This window comes from Nelumbo nucifera, chromosome 1, assembly GCF_055504915.1.
Source record: "Nelumbo nucifera cultivar China Antique chromosome 1, China Antique-T2T, whole genome shotgun sequence".
In the NCBI taxonomy this organism is placed as follows: domain Eukaryota; kingdom Viridiplantae; phylum Streptophyta; class Magnoliopsida; order Proteales; family Nelumbonaceae; genus Nelumbo; species Nelumbo nucifera.
Window position 1 is genome coordinate 204570403 of NC_142649.1, and position 18983 is coordinate 204589385.

Here is an 18983-nt window from a genome sequence, read left to right on the forward strand (position 1 = left end):
TACTACTTGATGATGCCCTTGCTCCCACTGGTAACCCAAGATAAATGAAAGGCAGCTCCCCTACTGTACATTCCAGCACCTCTGCAAACTGTCTCACTTCCTCAACTCTTAAGTCCCCAACTCCTATCAAAAAACTCTTCTCTAAGTTTACCTTTAGGCCAGTCAGCATCTCAAAATTGGCTAAAATAGCTTTTAGGTTTAGGACTTGGAATGCTGAAGCGTCTAGAAATATTAGGGTATCGTCAGCGTATTGTAGATGAGTGATACTCAGGCCTTCATTCCCAACTTTGAATCCTTCTATCCATCCCTTCTGCGCTCCTTTCTTCATGATCAAGTTAAGTGGTGCCTCCATCACTATGACAAACAGAAGGGGGAGAGTGGATCCCCTTGCCTCATCCCTCTAGAGGCTTGAAAAAATTCTGATGACACACCATTCATTAACAATGAGGAGGCTGAAGAAATGCACCCATATATCCAACCCCTCCAAACCTCCCCAAACCCCATCAACCTTTGCATTTCCTCCAAGAATCCCCATTCAACATGGTCATAAGCCTTTTCTATGTCTAGCTTACAGACAGGTGAATCTTATGTAGATGTATATGTTTAAAAATGAATTTAGATTTTCCAGGGTCAATATAATCATTGTGTGCTGTTAGAGTCGGCTAAGGGTATTTTAGTATTATGTTAATTACATGTCCTATACTTAAGTAGGGGCATATTTGACTTTGTACACTGTTTTTGATATATAAATATATGGTTGGCTGGGAGAGTCTCTTTGACTTCTCAGTTCGACACCTCTTTCTCCTCTCTTCTTCTTCTTCTTCTCTCTCTCTTTCTCTCTTCTCTATCTCTGAAACTAGTTCGACTGAACTATTCTTACATGGTATCAGAGGGCCACTAAAAAAAAGGAGAAAGGAAGACTACAGCTTCATTCGATCAGCTCCTCTTTCCTCCCTTTTTTATTTTTTTCTGGTCTGCGCAATCTGGCGTTAGTGGTGGAGAAGGCTGCGGCAATCCCCAGAAATCTGCGGCAACCTATTCAGGTGTTCCTAGGGTTATGGTGGCTTAGTTACAGGTCAAGGGGTAGTGCAGCAGCCCTAGTGGAAAATTTCTGGACTGCTGTCACCATGCGTGACAGCCTTGGTGGTCGAGTGGTTGTAGTTGTGGTGGTCTGAACCCTCTATTGAGCAGTTTCAAGAGGGATTTTTTTTGGTGGTTATGAAATTGTATGTTCAAGAAGTGGCTGAATGTATGCTAGGGCAGGTTCGTGGTGATTGGATGAGTATGTTGGTGTAATATTCAAAGAACAATAGTCGAAGTGTTTGGGACTGAGATTTTTTTAGGATGGGTAGAACCAGTTTTGTAGGTTGAAATGGCATCAATGGGAGATGTTAGTGGTGACCAGAAATCAAGTGTGATGATCTCCTCTGATTTTTTAAATGTGCAGATGACATCCATCAAACTCAACGGTGAAAACTATGTGCCATGGGCTAAGTGGGTAGAAGTGTTTCTTAAGGCTAAGAAGAAAGTGAAACATGTACGGGAGGAGAAACCTACTACTGAATCTCCAGGTTTCAGTGATTGGGAGTAGGAGGATGCTCAAATCATGATGTGGTTGTGGAACAGTATGGAGCCTAAAATCAGTGTTAACTTCATGTTCTTAGACACAGCAACGGATATATGGGAGCATGCCAAGAAACTCTATTCTGGACAAGACAACACTACATGAGTTTATCAGCTTTATCAGGAGTACTTCAGTTTGCAGCAGGGAAATCAGACCCTTGAAGAATATTATGCCAATATGAGAAGTCTCTAGAATGAACTTAATGTTTATCATCCCTTAACTCCGGATGTCAAAATTCAACAACAACAAAGGGAACAACTAGATGTTACCCGGTTCTTAGTGGAGCTGAAATTAGAGTATGAACCTGTCAGAGCACAGATATTAGGAGGATCTGCCCTCCCTACTAGAGGAAGTGTTTGCCTGTCTCCATACGATCTCTCTTAGTCCCACAGGAAGTGTCATACCTCCTAACAGATCAGCACTTGTTGGAACTCGAGGAGGAGCTTATGGGAATAGAGGAGGTGGCCGTACAATTAGGGAGGTCGTGGTAACCCTATGTTTGGTTGTAGCAATGGTGGAGGTCGTGATTCAGGGGGAGGCCGTGGCAGAGGAATATTGTGGAAGAGATGGACATATAGTTAACTTCTGTTATGATCTGCATAGTCCACCCTCCACATGGGCTAATCATGCAGCTATTGGTGGTAGTGAAGCAAGTGATAATCAGCCAATTGATCCAACACCTTCTACAGTCACAACTACTTCTAGGAAGGAGATGATGAGTATTCCAAGAGATGAGTACGAGAGATTCCTTCAGGCTACTTCACATCAAAATACTGCCACCCTTGCTCATTCAGGTATGGCTTGCCTGGCATCAAATCCTTCCCCCTGGATAATTGACTCTAGAGCCTCTGATCACATGACTGGGGCTCCAGGTGTGTTTTCCTCTCTTTCTCCGACCTCCACATCACATAATGTTACCCTAGCCAATGGTTCTACCTCCACCATGTATGGGGTCGGTAATGTTGACACTGCATCTCTTTCTTTGCCTTTTGTTTTATATGTACCCAAGTTTCCTTTTAACCTTATGTCTGTTAGTAAACTAACCAAATCCCTTAATTGTTCTATCACGTTTTACCCTTCTAGTGTTTTTCAAGATCTCAAGACAGGGAGGAAGATTGGTGGAGGGCATGAAGCAGGTGGGTTGTATTACCTTGATAGTGGTGGTTCTACAGTTGCACTTCAAACTTCTTTGACTCCTCTCCAATGGCATTGTAGACTCGGCCGTCCATCTCTTAAAGCTCTCAAGCTACTTGTTCCATCATTGAGTCGTCTGTCTTCTTTGCAGTGTGAGTCGTGTCAGTATGGGAAACACCATCAGGTTTCCTTCAATCCTAGAGTTGATAGTTGCATGTTGAGTCCTTTTGATTTGGTTCATTCAGATATTTGGGGTCCAATTAGAATTAAGTCTTATAATGGTTACAAGTACTTTGTTATTTTTTTTATGACTGTTCAAGAATGACATGGATTTATTTATTGAAAGAAAGAAGCGAATTATTTTCCATTTTCCAAAAGTTTCATGCTGAATTGCATACACAATTTGATGTTTCAATGAAAATTCTTCGTTTAGACAATGGCAGAGAATATTTTCTTACTTCATTTCAGCAATATTTGGAACAATATGGCATTAATCATCAGACATTATGTGCAAACACTCCTCAACAAAATGGGGTGGCAAAGAGGAAGAACCGACATCTACTTGAAACAGCTATGTCTCTTCTTCATCATATGAACGTTCCTAAACATTTCTGGAGTGATGCAGTGCTTACTGCTTGTTTTCTCATTAATCACATGCCCTCATTCATTCTTGATGGTCATTCTCCGTTCTCTATCTTGTTTCCCGCTTTGTCTCCATATCCCTTGACTCCCAGGATCTTCGGGTGTGTGTGCTTTATTCAGAATCTTGGTCCTGGTCTAGACAAGTTGGATGCACGCTCTATTAAGTGTATCTTCCTTGGCTACTCTGGACTCAGAAAGGGTATAAATGCTACAATCCCATAACTCAGAAATCCTTTGTCTATCCTAATGTTACATTCTTTGAGTTTGTGTCGTACTTCTCAGGTCTTGATATTTCTCCTTCTCCCAAAGAGGTTCCTCTTCGTCTTCCGGTTGATAATCCCATTCCTGTTGTTCCCATTGTGACTGAGTCTCCACCTTCCCCAACGTAGGAACTTACTGAAAGGCCACCAATCTGTCAAGTGTATACTCACCGACAGAGACCAGCACCTCCTCTAGCTTCTACTCCGTCTGCAGATCCAGTTTCTTCCACACCCGAGTTCCCTTCTAACCTTGACCTTCCTATCGCATTGAGGAAAGGTAAGCGTAGTTGCACTTTGCACCCCATATCCAATTATGTTTCTGTCTCTCACCTTTTCGCTTCCCATCGCGAGTTTGTTTCTCTGTTATCCTTTGTATCTACACCTAAGGATGTTTAAGAGACTCTTACCTCGCCAAGGTGGCGTAAAGCTATGGAAGAGGAACTCTCTGCCCTTAATCACAATCATATGTGAGAACTTACCAATCTTCCCCCAGGTAAGCATGTTGTTGGTTGTAAATGGGTGTATACTGTTAAATATCTACTAGATGGGAGAGTTGAACGGCTAAAAGCCCGTTTACTTGCCAAAGGGTATTCTCAACTTTATGGTGTAGATTATGTGGAAACTTTTTCCCTTGTTGCTAAGATTGGCTCAATACGTGTGTTGATTTCCTTAGCAGTCATGCATGATTGGCCTCTATTTCAACTCAATATTAAAAATGCCTTCTTCCATGGTGATCTTCTAGAGGAAGTGTACATGGAGCAACCACCAGGGTTTGTTGCTCAGGGGAGGATGGTAAGGTGTGTAAGCTCAAGAAGGCAATCTATAGGCTCAAACAGTCTCCCCGTGCTTGGTTTGGCAAATTTAGTGAAGTAGTGAAGGAGTTTGAAATGAGACAATGTCAAGTTGACCACTCAGTATTTAGCTATGACTCTGAAGCCAGGAAGATCTTGCTGGTAGTTTATGTGGACGACATAGTCATCACTAGCAGTTTTAGACTTGGGATTGATAGACTGAAAGCCTTTCTACAAGATCACTTTCAGACAAAAGATCTTGGAAAGTTGAAGTATTTCTTGGGTATAGAAGTTGCTAGATCGAAGCACGGCATAAACCTATGTCAGAGGAAATATGTTACTGACCTATTGGAAGAAACAAAACTATTAGGTGCTAAACCAGCTGAAACACCAATGGAACCGAATGTGAAGTTGGGTAGTGATATAGGTGAATTATTTGATGATTTTGGAAGGTATAGAAGGCTAGTGGGAAAACTGAATTACCTAACTATCACTAGACCTGATATCTCATTTGTTGTTAGTGTGATAAGCCAATTTATGCAAAGCCCTCAAGTTCCTCACTGGGGCACAGTTCTTATAATTGTGCGGTATTTGAAGGGGGCTCCAGGCCATGGGTTACTGTACAAGCAAAGAGGTGGTCTTGAAATAATTGGCTATACAGACGCAGATTGGGCAGGCTCGGTATCAGACAGGAGATCCACTACAGGCTATTGCACCTTTCTTGGAGGGGAAATCTAGTGACATGGAAGAGCAAGAAGCAGACTGTTGTAGCAAGGAGTAGTGCAAAAGCAGAATACAGGGCCATGAAACACACTACATGTGAACTAGTGTGGTTGAAAAATCTTTTGCAGGAAATTGGGTTCTCAATAAGCAAACCCATGAAGCTATACTGTGACAACCAACCTACAATTAACATCTCATCCAATCCAGTCTTTCATGAGAGAACTAAGCACATAGAGGTAGATTGCCATTTTATAAGGGAAAATCTTTCAAAGCTACCTCTAATCTGAATTCCCAGTCACCAACTAAGTGCTGCTGTCAGGAGTTTGATGTTCCAGAACCTACAGCAGTCCCTAAACACAATGATAGATACACAAGCCTTTGTTCTTGTCCACACCACTACTGATTTCACAAAACCATGAACCACACCTACATTAATTCAGCACTTACTAACCACATGCAAGCCCTCTTACAACTACTCAACAGAGATTGTGCATCACAAGCACCACCACACAGCCATAGCTGTCACACACGGTACAGACCTGTCTAACACTTTTAAGAGGGCACTACAAGACCAAAGAGAACTCAACTAGTGCCACTGCATTACACCTTGCACCATTTGGCCACCTACAGTAGCCCCTACACCATTCGGCCACCTGCAGCAGCCCTTACACCATTCGGTCACTGTAAACACAGCCTGTTCTTGGAATTTTTTTCCAAGAACCGGGGCAACAACCAACCTAGTTCTCTAGGTTCTGATCAGTCCTCGCAGGTTCTTGAAGATTTTCAACCCAGAAACACCAACAGCACAAAGAGAAGAGATAACCAACCTTCTTTTGAAAGCTTCAGCCAACCATTCACTGCTGAAGTCTTTTTCTTAAGAAAGGAGGTTCTGTGCACCAGAGAGAAAGAAGAACTGAGATGTTTCAGGCCTAGGATGAACCAGTTTTCTCCATTGACAGCCCAGAAAAGAAAAGGAGAGAACTGAAGCACGAACTGAAGTTGTCACGAACTGAAGCAGGTCACGAACCTTGCTCTGATACCATGTTTCGACTGCTGCTACAGTAGTCCGAACCAGTAAGGAGAAGAAAGAGAAGGATAAGAAGAAGAAGAGAAGAAGAAGAAGATGATGAAAGAACTGTCGAACCTGATAGACTAAACCCTATCAGTCGACCACTTAATAGTGATTAGGCTCTAATTAATTGTACAAAGACTAAACTGCCCCCACTTAAGTATGGGACAGAGAGTCTCTAATAAGACTGCCACATAAGCACATAACTTAACAAAGGTGAGTTGACTAATCTACCCTTATTCGGCTAACTCTAACAGGCATATATGTAAATGAACTGGCATGAGATCCAAGACAAATTGACACCTTTCATTTTCTTCTTTTTCCTTTCACGATTCTTCTTCTACTTTCTCTTCCTTTGCTCTTATTTTTCTTTCATAGTTAGCCACCGTAATCATCTAGAACTACAAATACGTAGATGGTTGGACCAAAAGCAACATCTTACATGGATAAACTACTATGAGAAAAGAAAAAAAAAAAAGAGGGAAAAAAAAAAAAAACAAGACCTTACCTTGCCTTCTTCATCTGGTCAGATACAGCTTTGTAGGCATATTTCCACCAAGAACTAGGATTTGATTTTACAGGAACAAGCGGACGATAATGAGCATATCTCAGGCGCTGATTGAAAGCAGCAAAATTATCAGCCAGTTTCAAGATATCCCTATATCCATCCTGCACCAAGAAACCTACAGCTTATTAAAGATCAATGACAAAGCCCCACCATAGAACTCATGACAGATAGATATTAAGAAGAACCTTTGATAAACAGAGCGTAACATCATCCAAGTTAATAGCTGCTTTCTGCAGAGGTTCGACCATACTTGATGCTTCCTCTTGCTGCAGCTTAGAGTACTTTGCATTGCCCGTCACAGGTTCCAAAATATAACTATGATCTTTTGTAAGAGCATTAGTTGGTTTTCCATTCTTAGTACCAAATTCAAAGACCTGAAGCTCATTGAAGTTGACCGAAGTTACAATTTAATCCCACTTACTATGAATAAAAGATGGAAATGGCTATAGCACCGGACTGAGAATTGCATACCTGACTCCATTCTGATGGAAGCATTTCTTCCCATGGTTTGTCAACTTGCCATGGGCATATATCAGAATCAAAGTAAAGAGACAGGCTATCAAGTTCCACTGACTGTAAGTAAAATTATCATGAGCATTCATACATGTGGTCACAAAAAATAAACTTAAGAACTTCTTATGCAATATTTTTATTTAAGTGGACAATTTTACTAAAATGAAAAAAGGGAAAAAGTAAATAACATAAGCCAAAGCCAAAGAAAATATAACTGAGGAATTAAAGAAGAGAACAGCACAAAAAAGAAGACTAGCTCTGCAAAGAAGATTAACAATACCGCAAAACACTCTACAACTTCCACTTAAAAAAAAAAAAAGGATGCAACGGATACTATCCAAAAGAAACAAAAACAAAACAACTCCAAAAAGGCCTATACTGCAAAAACAGGGAACCCACCAGCAACAACATACTCAACCACCTGAGTGGAATTTAGTAGACCCTCTCAAGAGTTTTGTCTATTTACTGCCTCAGATGCCTCATTTTCCAAAACATCCTATTGTGGCATTCCATTGTTTTCCCCTACCACCCCCTTCTCTCTAGTAATTTAGTATACCCTCTCAAGAGTTTTGTCAACTTACTGCCTCAGATGCCTCATTTTCCAGCTTTTGACTCCTCCCTCTAACAATTCTTGTTTCCACCAAATCTCAACTATAAAGTTTCTGCACCTCCATAATCACATCATCAGAAATCACATAATCATTGTTCAGTAAATGATTCATCACTTGCAGCATCTTTCTTTTTTCCCATCTGTCTAGATCAACAAAATCCTCACCATCTAAAGAAAAAAAAATAAACCTAGAAATCTAACTATGTGAACCTCCTATGCTACTGTTTAAGTGGTAAAAATGCACCTTGATCAAATGGGAGAAGGGAAACCATCATAAAGGTGGTCACCATCTCTACCAAACTCTCCACACCTTGGATTGACAAAGCATGCCAACCAAAATGGATGGTGAAAACCCCAAAGCAAAACACACTCCCTTCTGAAGTCTACTTGTATGCAGATCAAGATCCCACTTCCAAAACTGTTAGACAATGTATGCCCTCAGCTCCAATTGATGTAATGCATATTGACTTTATTTTGAATAAAAGATCATATATTTCATGTCTCATGGGTGTGTTCTGCTAATTATGTCCGAAACTGCATGGTTGTATCAATATGGACTTAAATGCTCACCGGTTGATAAACCCAGAGAGTTTATCCTGACAAGGTTGATTCATTTCTCTCCCTTGATTTCTTTCTCTTAAATTTTTTTGCCACTCATGGTCAATGCTTGTTTATTCATTTCAGTTATTTCACATCCATCTTGAAGGAGTTTAAGATAGTTCAATGGACTATCATGAGGAACTCATTCCATAATCATTGAACATGTAGAATCCTTGTACAACCTCTTTATCTATTTAAACATATAAAAAATAGAAAATAACTAACCAACGGACAATCAGGATCATTTCACCCAAGTCTACAACATATGAGACAGTAATTACCTTTTGAATACGCTCTAGTGCACCTCCAGTAATGAATGTTTCTGTCCCAGTATCATCAACAGTCACAGCCAAAAGTTTTGCCAGTGTCACACCAGATGCAAAAGGATGGCCAGGGTTGCTACATTTGGCAACCGTGAAGCTTCAGTACATGTTGAAAACTAAAAAAAAAAAATGCCTAAAGTTCTTTACCTCTCAAGATCTTCATATCTAATGTGGATATTTGTAATTGAGAGCTTCAAGTTTCCAATAATTGTGTTGATCAAGGATCCAAGCCATGATTTATTCTTTAGCAGCAAGAAAAAACCAAATAAATAAAAAGATAAAACCATGAGAGCTGCAAATTATTTAGAATAAACAAAAAATCAAGAAGGTCTGACTTCCATAAAATCATAACAGCTTATTAATTGAATAGAAAAAGAATCCAATTCCAATAAATTTATCACAAAAAAAAAAGCTCCCCAGAAAAGAACCATTTTCACCAGTATAATGCGGGAAGAACAAATGAAGTAGTATCAAGTAGAAGATATTAGGGAACTGAATTTCAGTACCATACACTAGCAAAGTGTTTCCCTAAGAATTTTTTGGAAGCACAGAATTTGTGAGCATAAATAAAAAAATGGTGTGGAACTATAATGCAGCTCAAAAGTAAAATGTAATAAAAACAATAGTATACAAGTAGCAGATAGTCATAAAAATAGTAATAGCAAGTTGCAGTTCAAGAATGAAAGAAATGATACAATACAGAGCAAATATGGTTGCACTAAATAAATGGCGATCTAAAGTGATGACATGTGGAATCAGTATAAAAGAATGTAACATTTTTACTATATATATAGTGTTGATACTTGCCTAGGGATGAAGAGAGATCAAATGTTCTGGACACAGTTGTAAGAATAAAAACAGGGGAAGGGGGGAGATAGGGGTCTTATCTCTATTTGACTGCATGTAATATGTGCACGTTGCTGTTTCATAACTAGTAAATATTTTTTCAGAGAAGGTAAAGTATAGTATTGATATTAAAAGGAAAAAAAGCATCATGTTGTTGCTGATAAAAAAAATACCATTTCTGATTTTAGCTGATGCTGACTCTCCAATAGCTTCATCTCCAATTCCTATTGCAAGGATAAATAGCAAGTCTCTTATTTAACCATCTACAATTGAATACATGTCAATCTATACAATGCAAGCCAGTATCTTACTCGTATTTTATTCTTCTTAGCTTCTTGTACAGAATCCTCACTACATCCCTGAACCTGAGTTGCAGGCTCAGCCAATATGAATATACGATCTAGGTAGACCAAAACTGGCTCTTGACCTAGCCTACTCCAAGGAACCTGAAATTGAGAAATGGTAAGAAAAAATACCCAAGTTTCACTTTAGCTTTCAGAAATATATTAATAATGTAAATAAACAATGCCTCAGATTAGAGAGACCCAACAGTCATACCTTAAGCTACTTGCATACTTGTCACAAATATCAAATTTTAATCCTTAAGAGGCAAAATCATAATTTATAATACAACAAATATGTAATTTTCATTTATTGGTCATAGCTGACCATCAGAGCTTTTATTAATAGTAGAAAAGAAAAAAACAATAATCTGATTTGATAACAGTGAGAAAGAAGAGAGAAAGAGAGAGAGATCTTAGTGAGAAGAGAAAAAGAGATTGTGAGAAGCCAATAATGATCTAGCTGCCCCACTCATTATCTTATATACTCATATAAAAGATTGATTACAAAGATTAAAATGCCCTTAATGGGGTGGATACTGTTCATAACATAAAAACAGCTCAAAAAAACAACATTAACTAATGGGCCTTGGGCACAATAACACTAACTAACGACCCAATAATACTAACAAATGATTATAAACAAGAAAATCATAAGAAACTGCTGAATCTCAACACTCCCCCTCAAATTGGGAGTAGATGTCACACATTCTCAACTTGCGTAAATCATGTACAAGTTTATTTCTTGCAACTCCTTTTGTGAGAACATCAGCTAGCCGTAAATCAGATGCAACATATGGTAGGCATATTTCTCTGGATGTCACCCTTTCTCTTATGAAATATTTGTCCACCTCTTTATGATTTGTTCCATCATGCTGAACTAGGTTATGAGCAATGTTGCTGCTTGATTATTACAATACAACATCATAGGTTCTTTTGCATCAACTCCAATCTCTTCTAATAAGGTCCGTGTTGTGGGACTTATCAATATGGGCTTCGACCCATTTAAGTTATAACTTTCCTATTTCTTGTTGGGTTGTACTGCTATTAGGTGTTAATGGGCTTGGGCCTTTTTTATTTTAAGTTACATGTGTGTGCCACCCTATTTTTCTTCAAGAATCTAAATACAAACATGGTATCAGAGCAATAACATACTCTTATACTGCTCGCCTACCTTCTTCACCTCCTCTTTCTTCTTAAGTTTTCTTTTTTATTGTTGGAGTAACAAGAAGGAGCTCTACTGCTGTTCATGGTTAGATGAAACTGCTTCTAGGGTTCTTTACTTGGAAAAAAAAACTCCAATGAGGCCCAGAATAGTTGTTGATATGCCCAGGTAGGGCAAGAAACTGTGGAGTAGTCATATGGACTACTATAGAGACCTAGTTAACAAGTCTAGCTGCTAGACTGCAAGTAGTATCAATCCAAGAGATCCGTGTACACTCTAGCCCAGCTTATTTTTGGAGTTTGAGCAAGGGGAAGTGTTGTTTGACCTGTTATACTAATTAAATATCAGTTTTGAGTGAGTTCATGATGTCTTCCAGCACAAGTGAAGTCTCATCTAGAGGTTCTAGGACTGTAGACAAAGTTACTTAAAAATGTGTCTGTTGAAAGTCTATTTTGTGATGTGTGCTCGTTGGCAAAACATTGTAAGGCAAACTATCCAAGTTCTATCGGTAATGTCACTACCTTTCCTTTTTATTTAGTTCACTCTTATGTGTGGGGTCCTTCACCCATTGTTTCTATGGATGGCTATTGCTATTTTATCAGTTTCATTGATCACTTCTCAAGGTGTACATGGGTTTATCTTATGAAAGAACATGAAGAAGTTCAGGGTCTTATGGAGGTGTGTTAGGGCTGCTTTACTTTGGACAGTTTGGGACAAAAGGAATAACAAATTTTTTAATGGTAAAGAGAGAGGGATGAGGATTTTGTGTGGAAATGTTTACTGTTTAGGGCTATTAGCTAGGCTAAAGCTTTGGACCTTTGTCACTTTTCTCCTTTGATGACATACGAAGAAATTAGGAATTAGTTGCTAAAGCTTCTTCGGTCAAGGACAAACCTATTATAACCTAGAAGCCTCCGGAAGAAAGCTTCACAAAACTAAACTTTGATGGAAGCAGCCTCAGTAATCCTGGGCCCTCTGGGATTGGGGGAGTATTCAGAAATAGAGGGCCAGATAGTGGCTTTATTCTCCAGTCCAATTGGAGTGGGAGATGCGGTAGTGCAGAGGTCCAAGCTGTTTTATAGGGGCTCAAATCGCTAAAGAGATGAACATAAGAAATCTGATCATAGAAGGTGAGTCTAAAGTGGTAATAGGGTGGCTGAAAGAACCGGAGACAGCAGCTTGGCCTTTCAGGGGAGCATTGAGAAGATTCAAATAGCTAACTTCTACTATAACAATCAGAGATCAGCAAATGGGCCAGCATACCTACTAGCTAGAGAAGGGATGAATAAGGGTCAATTATTCTGGGTTACACTGTAATTTATATTTGTTTTGAGGCTGCATCTCACGGCTCTTGGGAAAACTAAATGCTGTATCAGCTGTAAAACCATCTTAAAAACCTAGATCAAAGCACTTGTATCCCTTTTGTATGGAGGAATAACCTAGAAAGACCCCCCAAATCACCCTCGGGTCCAACTTGTTCATTTTGAATCCTTAACATGAATGAAACAGACACAACCAAAGACTTTTGGTGGTAAAGAGAACATAGGATCATTAGGACAAAGAATAGAGAAAGGAGTTTTCAACCCAACCCTTGTACACCCATTCTCCCTTTCCTCTCTCTCAACCCGAAGAACAAAAACAAGAGAAAAACTCTACTCTTACAACAAGAAAAAGAGTAAACTTCTTTCTCACTTATCTAAAAACCTTAACCCTATGTACAAAAGAAACCTTTTATACGTAAAACCCTCTTTAACCTAAAGAAAGACCACACCAACCATTAGATTAGAAACAATTCAGCAGTTGAAAAATAAGACACAACCCTAACAACCACGAACTGGATGGCATCCTATTTATCAAGTATGATGCAGTAAACACTTCATGAGACCAATACTTCTTGGGAACCTTGTGCTGGAATAATAAAGCACGAGTTGTCTCTATAAGATGTCTGTTTTTCCTCTTTGCTACCCCATATCCAATTATGTTTATATATCTCACCTTTCTGCTTCCTATCGCCAGTTCATTACCTTGTTGTCTTTTGTATCCATACCTAAGGATGTTCAGGAGGCTCTTACCTCACCAGGGTGGCAAAAAGCTATGGAAGAGGAACTCTCTACCCTTCATCACAATCATACATGGGAACTCACCAATCTTCCCCCAAGTAAGCATGTTGTTGGTTGTAAATGAGTGTATGTTGTTAAGTATCTACCAGATGGGAGAGTGGAATGCCTAAAAGCCCATTTAGTTGCAAAAGGGTACTCTCAACTTTATGGTGTAGACTATGTCAAAATCTTTTCTCCAGTTGCAAAGATTGGCTCCTTACGTTGTTGATTTCCTTAGCTGTCATGCATGATTGGCCTCTATTTCAGCTTGATATTAAAAATGCCTTTCTCCATGGTGATCTTCTAGAGGAGGTGTACATGGAGCAACCACCAGGGTTTGTTGCTTAAGGGGATGATGGTAAGGTGTGTAAGCTCAAGAAGGTGATTTATGGGATCAAACAGTCTCCCCGTGCTTGGTTTGGCAAATTTAGTGAGGTGGTGAAGGAGTTTGGAATGAGACAATGTCAAGTTGATCATTCAATATTTAGCTATGACTCTGTGGCCGGGAAGATCTTGCTAGTAGTTTATGTGGATGATATAGTCATAATTGGCAGTGGTAGAGTTGGGATTAATAGATTGAAGACTTTCCTAGAAGATCACTTTTAGACAAAAAATCTTGGGAAGTTGAAGTATTTCCTGGGTATAGAAGTTGCTAGATCAAAGCAAGGCATAAACCTTTGTCAACGGAAATATGTCCTTGACCTATTGGAAGAAACAGGGTTACTAGGTGCTAAACCAGCTGAGACTCCCATGGAACTGAATGTGAAGTTGGGGAGTGACACAGGTGAATTGTTTGATAACCCTGGAAGGGCCTGATATCTAATTTGTTGTCAGCGTGGTAAGCCGGTTTATGCAAAGTCCTCGGGTACCTAAGTGGGATGCAGTTCTTAGAATTGTACGGTATTTGAAGGGGGCTCCAGGTTGTGGGTTACTATACAAGCCAAGAGGTGATCTTGAAATAGTTGGATACATCGACGCAAACTGGGCTAGATCTGTATCAGACAAAAGATCCACTACAGGTTATTGCACCTTTCTTGGAGGAAATCTTGTGACATAGAAGAGCAAGAAGCAAACTGTGGTAGCAAGGAGTAGTGCAGAAGCAGAATATAAGGCCATGGCACACACTACATGTGAACTAGTGTGGTTGAACAATCAGGTTGCAATTCACATCTCATCCAACCTAATTTTCCATGAGAGAACTAAACACATAGAGGTAGATTGTCACTTTGTAAGGGAAAAGGTCATCAATGGCGTGATAAGGACAGAGCATATGAGAACAAGTGATCAATGGGCAAATCTGTTCAAAAAAGGGTTGAGTTCAGGAAGAGTGAGCTACATATGTAAGAAGCTGGGATTATATGATATATATTCTCCAGCTTGAGGGGGAGTGTTAGAGTTGACTAAACAGGGGCATTTCAGTCTTTTCCATATCAGTAATGTATTAGTTATATGCCTTCTGTCTAGACAGGGGCATTTTTGTCTTTATATACTTATTCACCAAGTTTAATATATGGTTGACTGGGTTAGACGGTCGGTCTTCTCAGTTCGACACTATCTCCTTTCTCTCCTCTCTCTCTTCTTTCTCTCTCTTCTCAGTTCGGCTGAATACTAACACACTTTTTTTATTGAATAAAAAAAGAAAAAAATTCTGTTTTCAAATTTCTGGTCGGGCTCAAGCTCGGGCCTGAATGTATTCTGTTGATACATAGACAAAGCCCGGCCCATGAACAGGTCTACTCATGTTGTAACCTTATTTGGTGTAGAGGAAGCTTGAAGTAGACTTCTACCATCTGCTCTTAGCTCTTTCAGTGCTTTTTTTCCCCTCTTATATGCATCTTATATACTCTAATGATTTTTTCTTTCAATATCAATCAAGAGAACAATTCAACTTATTGGATCATCATATAAACATCTAAATCCTAGATTATGGGAGACGAAGAGTCATATCCACATTTTATGTATCAATATCCATGTTAGTTTCCCAAAGCAATAAAAAAAAATATCCATCTTAGTTTCAATTTCAACATCTTAGGTTGGAATCACAAACCTTAAGTCTAACCGATCCAAGAAAGCCTGCCTTGACTTTAACAGGCAACTTCAATGCATTAAGTGCTTCTGGCTTCAATTGCATATTTGTTAGTTCCACATCACCTGCAATGTTTTAAGCAGTAAGAACCAATGTGAACAACTAAAGATTGAAACATTTCAAATAATAAAATTATAATTTACTGTTGTCCATCAACATACTAGTGCAAGATTTCAAGATAAGTTTAAAAACCTAGCCAGACATCAACCCAAAAAGAGGGCCTGGTGGCAGGTTTGGTGGTTCAACCAGGTGGTTTGATTGGTGAAACTATCAAAACCATCAAGAATTCAGAACCTGGTAAACTATCCATAGGGCAGCAAATGGATCAGATCCAATCAGATACTCCTAAATTTTTACATTTACTGTTAAAATTTTATTATTTGTAAAAAAAATAAGTAAAATACATTGTGCAAATCCTAGCAATTTGAAACCTTCATTAGGTGGTTGCCCCAAAAAGAATTGATCCATCCACCCCATGTATCCAAGAAATTTGTTGATCTTTGAACCCAACTGAAAGAGATTCCTAATTTACTGCTGGTCATGGTTAACTGAAGCTGTTTCTAGGGTTCTTTCCTTAGAAAAAACTCCAATGAGGCCCAGAATAGTTGCTGATATGCCCAGGTAGGGCAAGAAACTATTGAGTAGTCGTATGGACTATTAGAGAGACCTAGTTAACAAGTCTAGTTGCTAGACTGCAAGTAGTATCAATCCAGGAGATCCGTTTACACTCTAGCCCAGCTTATTTTTGGAGTTTGAGCAAGGGGAAGTGTTGTTTGACCTGTTATACTAATTAAATATCAGTTTTTAGTGAGTTCACGATGTCTTCCGATAGATGAAGTAAGAGTAGTGTGGTATGTAGAAGCATGGTTATTTGAATGTGCAAAAAATGTGGAAGTAGGGACACCTTCAATGGTTGTGCTTCAAGATGAGTAATAATTCAACTAAACCAGACCATCCCCCTTTAGCTTGAACCAATAAGTCAGCTGACAGTCCAGGAATGGATTAGTTACTAGAATTTCCAATAGGTTTAGATCTATCTAGATCTCCAGTAGAAGCAGCAACATTTTCATTTGACTTTTGTTACGGGTTATCCTTCTTGAATCAAGGAGGAAATTCCATGCAACTTGGAGCAATTTTCCAAGTATGTCGGGGCTTTTTGCAATAATCAAAGACCATGTTATCTTTATCTTCCCCACTATTATTAGCGTTCTTAATGTTGGCTTTATTTTTAGAGTCAGTCGAAGATACGAAGGCAGAACCATCAATAGTAAGCTGCATGCCAAATGAGTCATCTAAACCAAGCACCGCCACATTCTGTAATTGCCATACAAACTCATGGTAAAGAAAACAAACAGTAGAACCTACTGAAGTTACTATACCAACTGTGTGAGACAAATGAAATCGGTTTGGACTTTGGAATTGATTATTGCCTAGAAGAACTGGTTAACTCACTCTTGTTTTTCTAAAATAAGTAAGCTTCAGTGCTTGATTGAATTATCGTGTCAATTCATCTTTCGAATACTCCCAACACAAAACGAAGTTCAAAATCCTCTTTTTTATGTCAAATGATATTGACAAAACGAACTGATCAACTAAGCAAATTTTACGAGCTTAAAGAAAGACCTATGCATAGAATTGATGGAGAGGGAAAGAAAACATATGTAACAAGAGAAATGGAGATCGAACCTCGCCAAACGCTGATCTTCAGAGCTTCTTTGCTTAGACCTTGCACATAATTGCCAAGGTATTTCTGCAACAAGAATGCGACCTGATCCTCCAACATCCTTCTTCAGTTGGATCGAACTTTTTCCGTGATCGAAGAAGAACACCGATGGAAAGAGGAAAAGAGGGAAATGTCTCGACTCTCAATTTCTCGTTTGCAGAGAAAGCAGGATAAGTTTCCAAGAGAGAAGGGTAGAGGAGGGAGTTTCTCCGTTCAACAGCCACGTCTCAGTCCCAGTCCCAGAACACGTTATTCCGTCTCGGTCGAAAGATTTTTTTTTTTCTTTTTTTTTTTTGGTAATTGTCGAGAGAAATAGAAGATTCAAGCATTCAAGTATTCGACATGTAGAAAAAAGAAACCCATCGATTTTAAGAGAATTGCGAGGTCGTCATTTCCAACTGTTTTTAGACAAATCTTTATTGTTGAGAAAGGAATAGCAACCGGTCAACGCAACGGCTTAGGATGCGTTTAGTTCTTGTTTTTTTTTCCGAGCATTAACAAAGGGTATCCACCTGGTCTATTAGCTATTTTAATGATCAAATCAAACCCTGAGGCCGAAAAATAGCATTTGGTCGGGGTTGTTTTCGTGAATTAATATTTTAAGGGAGAAAGACTGATCAGTCCAGTCAGAATTTTTTAGTCCTATCCTACAGAGAGATGAATCCTGACTGTGAATTGATGACAAATTCATAAATAAGATGTGGTGTACAGGTGGCTATTATTAGATTATGGGGGATTGTAATTCAGAATTCTTACATAACATCCAAACTGATCACAGCGAATCGAGTGTGGTACATTTTCTTTATCTTTATCCACAAGCTACCCCTACCTTTTTCTTCTAGGACACTGCAGCTATAAAACGCAGAATTCTGAAATTATAACTCCCCATACTCTATTAGTAGCCCTCCTATAAAACGCATACTATTCATGGATTTGGTATCATAGGATTCATCCCACCTGTACAGTGGGGCTAAGAATTTTGAGGTGGGTTGAACAGTCATTCTCCATTTTTTTTCTTCTTTCAAAATTGTAAAGCCAAATACAAGAAATTAAAAAAAAAAATGCAGGGTTATTACCTTAAAGGGTAGATTACCACCTGTATTTTGGGATAGTGGTAATTTCATTATAGAGAAAGCCTCCTTGCAATAGCATTCGTCAGTTACATTACATGTGACCCTTGAAACTTTTTTAAATCCCCAAATTACCTATTTTTAATGGCAATTTAGGCATTTTTTCGATTTTCATTTGTTATAAATTTAATTGATATTAATTGCATGTTGCATTTGTTATAATTCTAGGTTTCTTTATAAGTTTTTTGGTTTATTTGTTGCAATTTTTATTTATAGAAGGTTTTCACATGGGTATTTTGGTAAATTAACGTCTTATCAACTTTGAATGTTCATTTTTACCTTTTTTTTCTTTTTTAGGGTCTGTTTGGTTTACAAATGTACAACTCCCTATCATTTGTCTTTTTCTTTAGCAAGCTAGGATGAGATTCTCATTCCCAATACCAATAGGAGGAGTTCGGCTTCGATCAGTGTAAGCCCAGGCTTACACCATGCGAACAGCCTCTTGCAACCTTGAATTGAGAATATCTCCCCATGAAATACACAGAGATATTCCCAATGCAAGGCTGTAAAGGTTGTTCAAACATGCATTGCACTGATCAAAGCCGAACTCCAATAGGGGAGGTCAGAATGGCCAATACCTCAAATGAGAGAATGCCATGGGAACAAGAATCCCATTATGCCTAACCAAATGGGTAGAACTGGAATGCGCCATTCCAATTCTGATTCTACACCACCCCTTTCCCCATAACCAAACAGACCCTACTTTTGAATTTCTATATATTTATTTGCATCTTTT

General features: G+C 38.9%; 1 protein-coding gene across 2 annotated transcripts in view; it reads right to left on the minus strand.

The window, feature by feature from the left end:
* LOC104609851 (pleckstrin homology (PH) domain-containing protein) overlaps nucleotides 1-17610 on the minus strand; it is a 165833-nt gene extending 148223 nt beyond the window's left edge. For both annotated transcript variants that reach the window (XM_010276250.3, XM_088895911.1), the window contains exons 1-9: nucleotides 17081-17610; nucleotides 15356-15459; nucleotides 10015-10149; nucleotides 9877-9927; nucleotides 9005-9099; nucleotides 8816-8933; nucleotides 7283-7384; nucleotides 6997-7185; nucleotides 6752-6912 (exon numbers count right to left, since the gene is read on the minus strand). In XM_010276250.3, coding sequence (XP_010274552.1) covers nucleotides 6752-6912; nucleotides 6997-7185; nucleotides 7283-7384; nucleotides 8816-8933; nucleotides 9005-9099; nucleotides 9877-9927; nucleotides 10015-10149; nucleotides 15356-15459; nucleotides 17081-17177 — 1052 coding nt within the window. In that variant the 5' untranslated portion in view covers nucleotides 17178-17610. The remainder of the gene's footprint in view (nucleotides 1-6751; nucleotides 6913-6996; nucleotides 7186-7282; nucleotides 7385-8815; nucleotides 8934-9004; nucleotides 9100-9876; nucleotides 9928-10014; nucleotides 10150-15355; nucleotides 15460-17080) is intronic.
* Between the last annotated feature and the right edge of the window lie 1373 nt (nucleotides 17611-18983).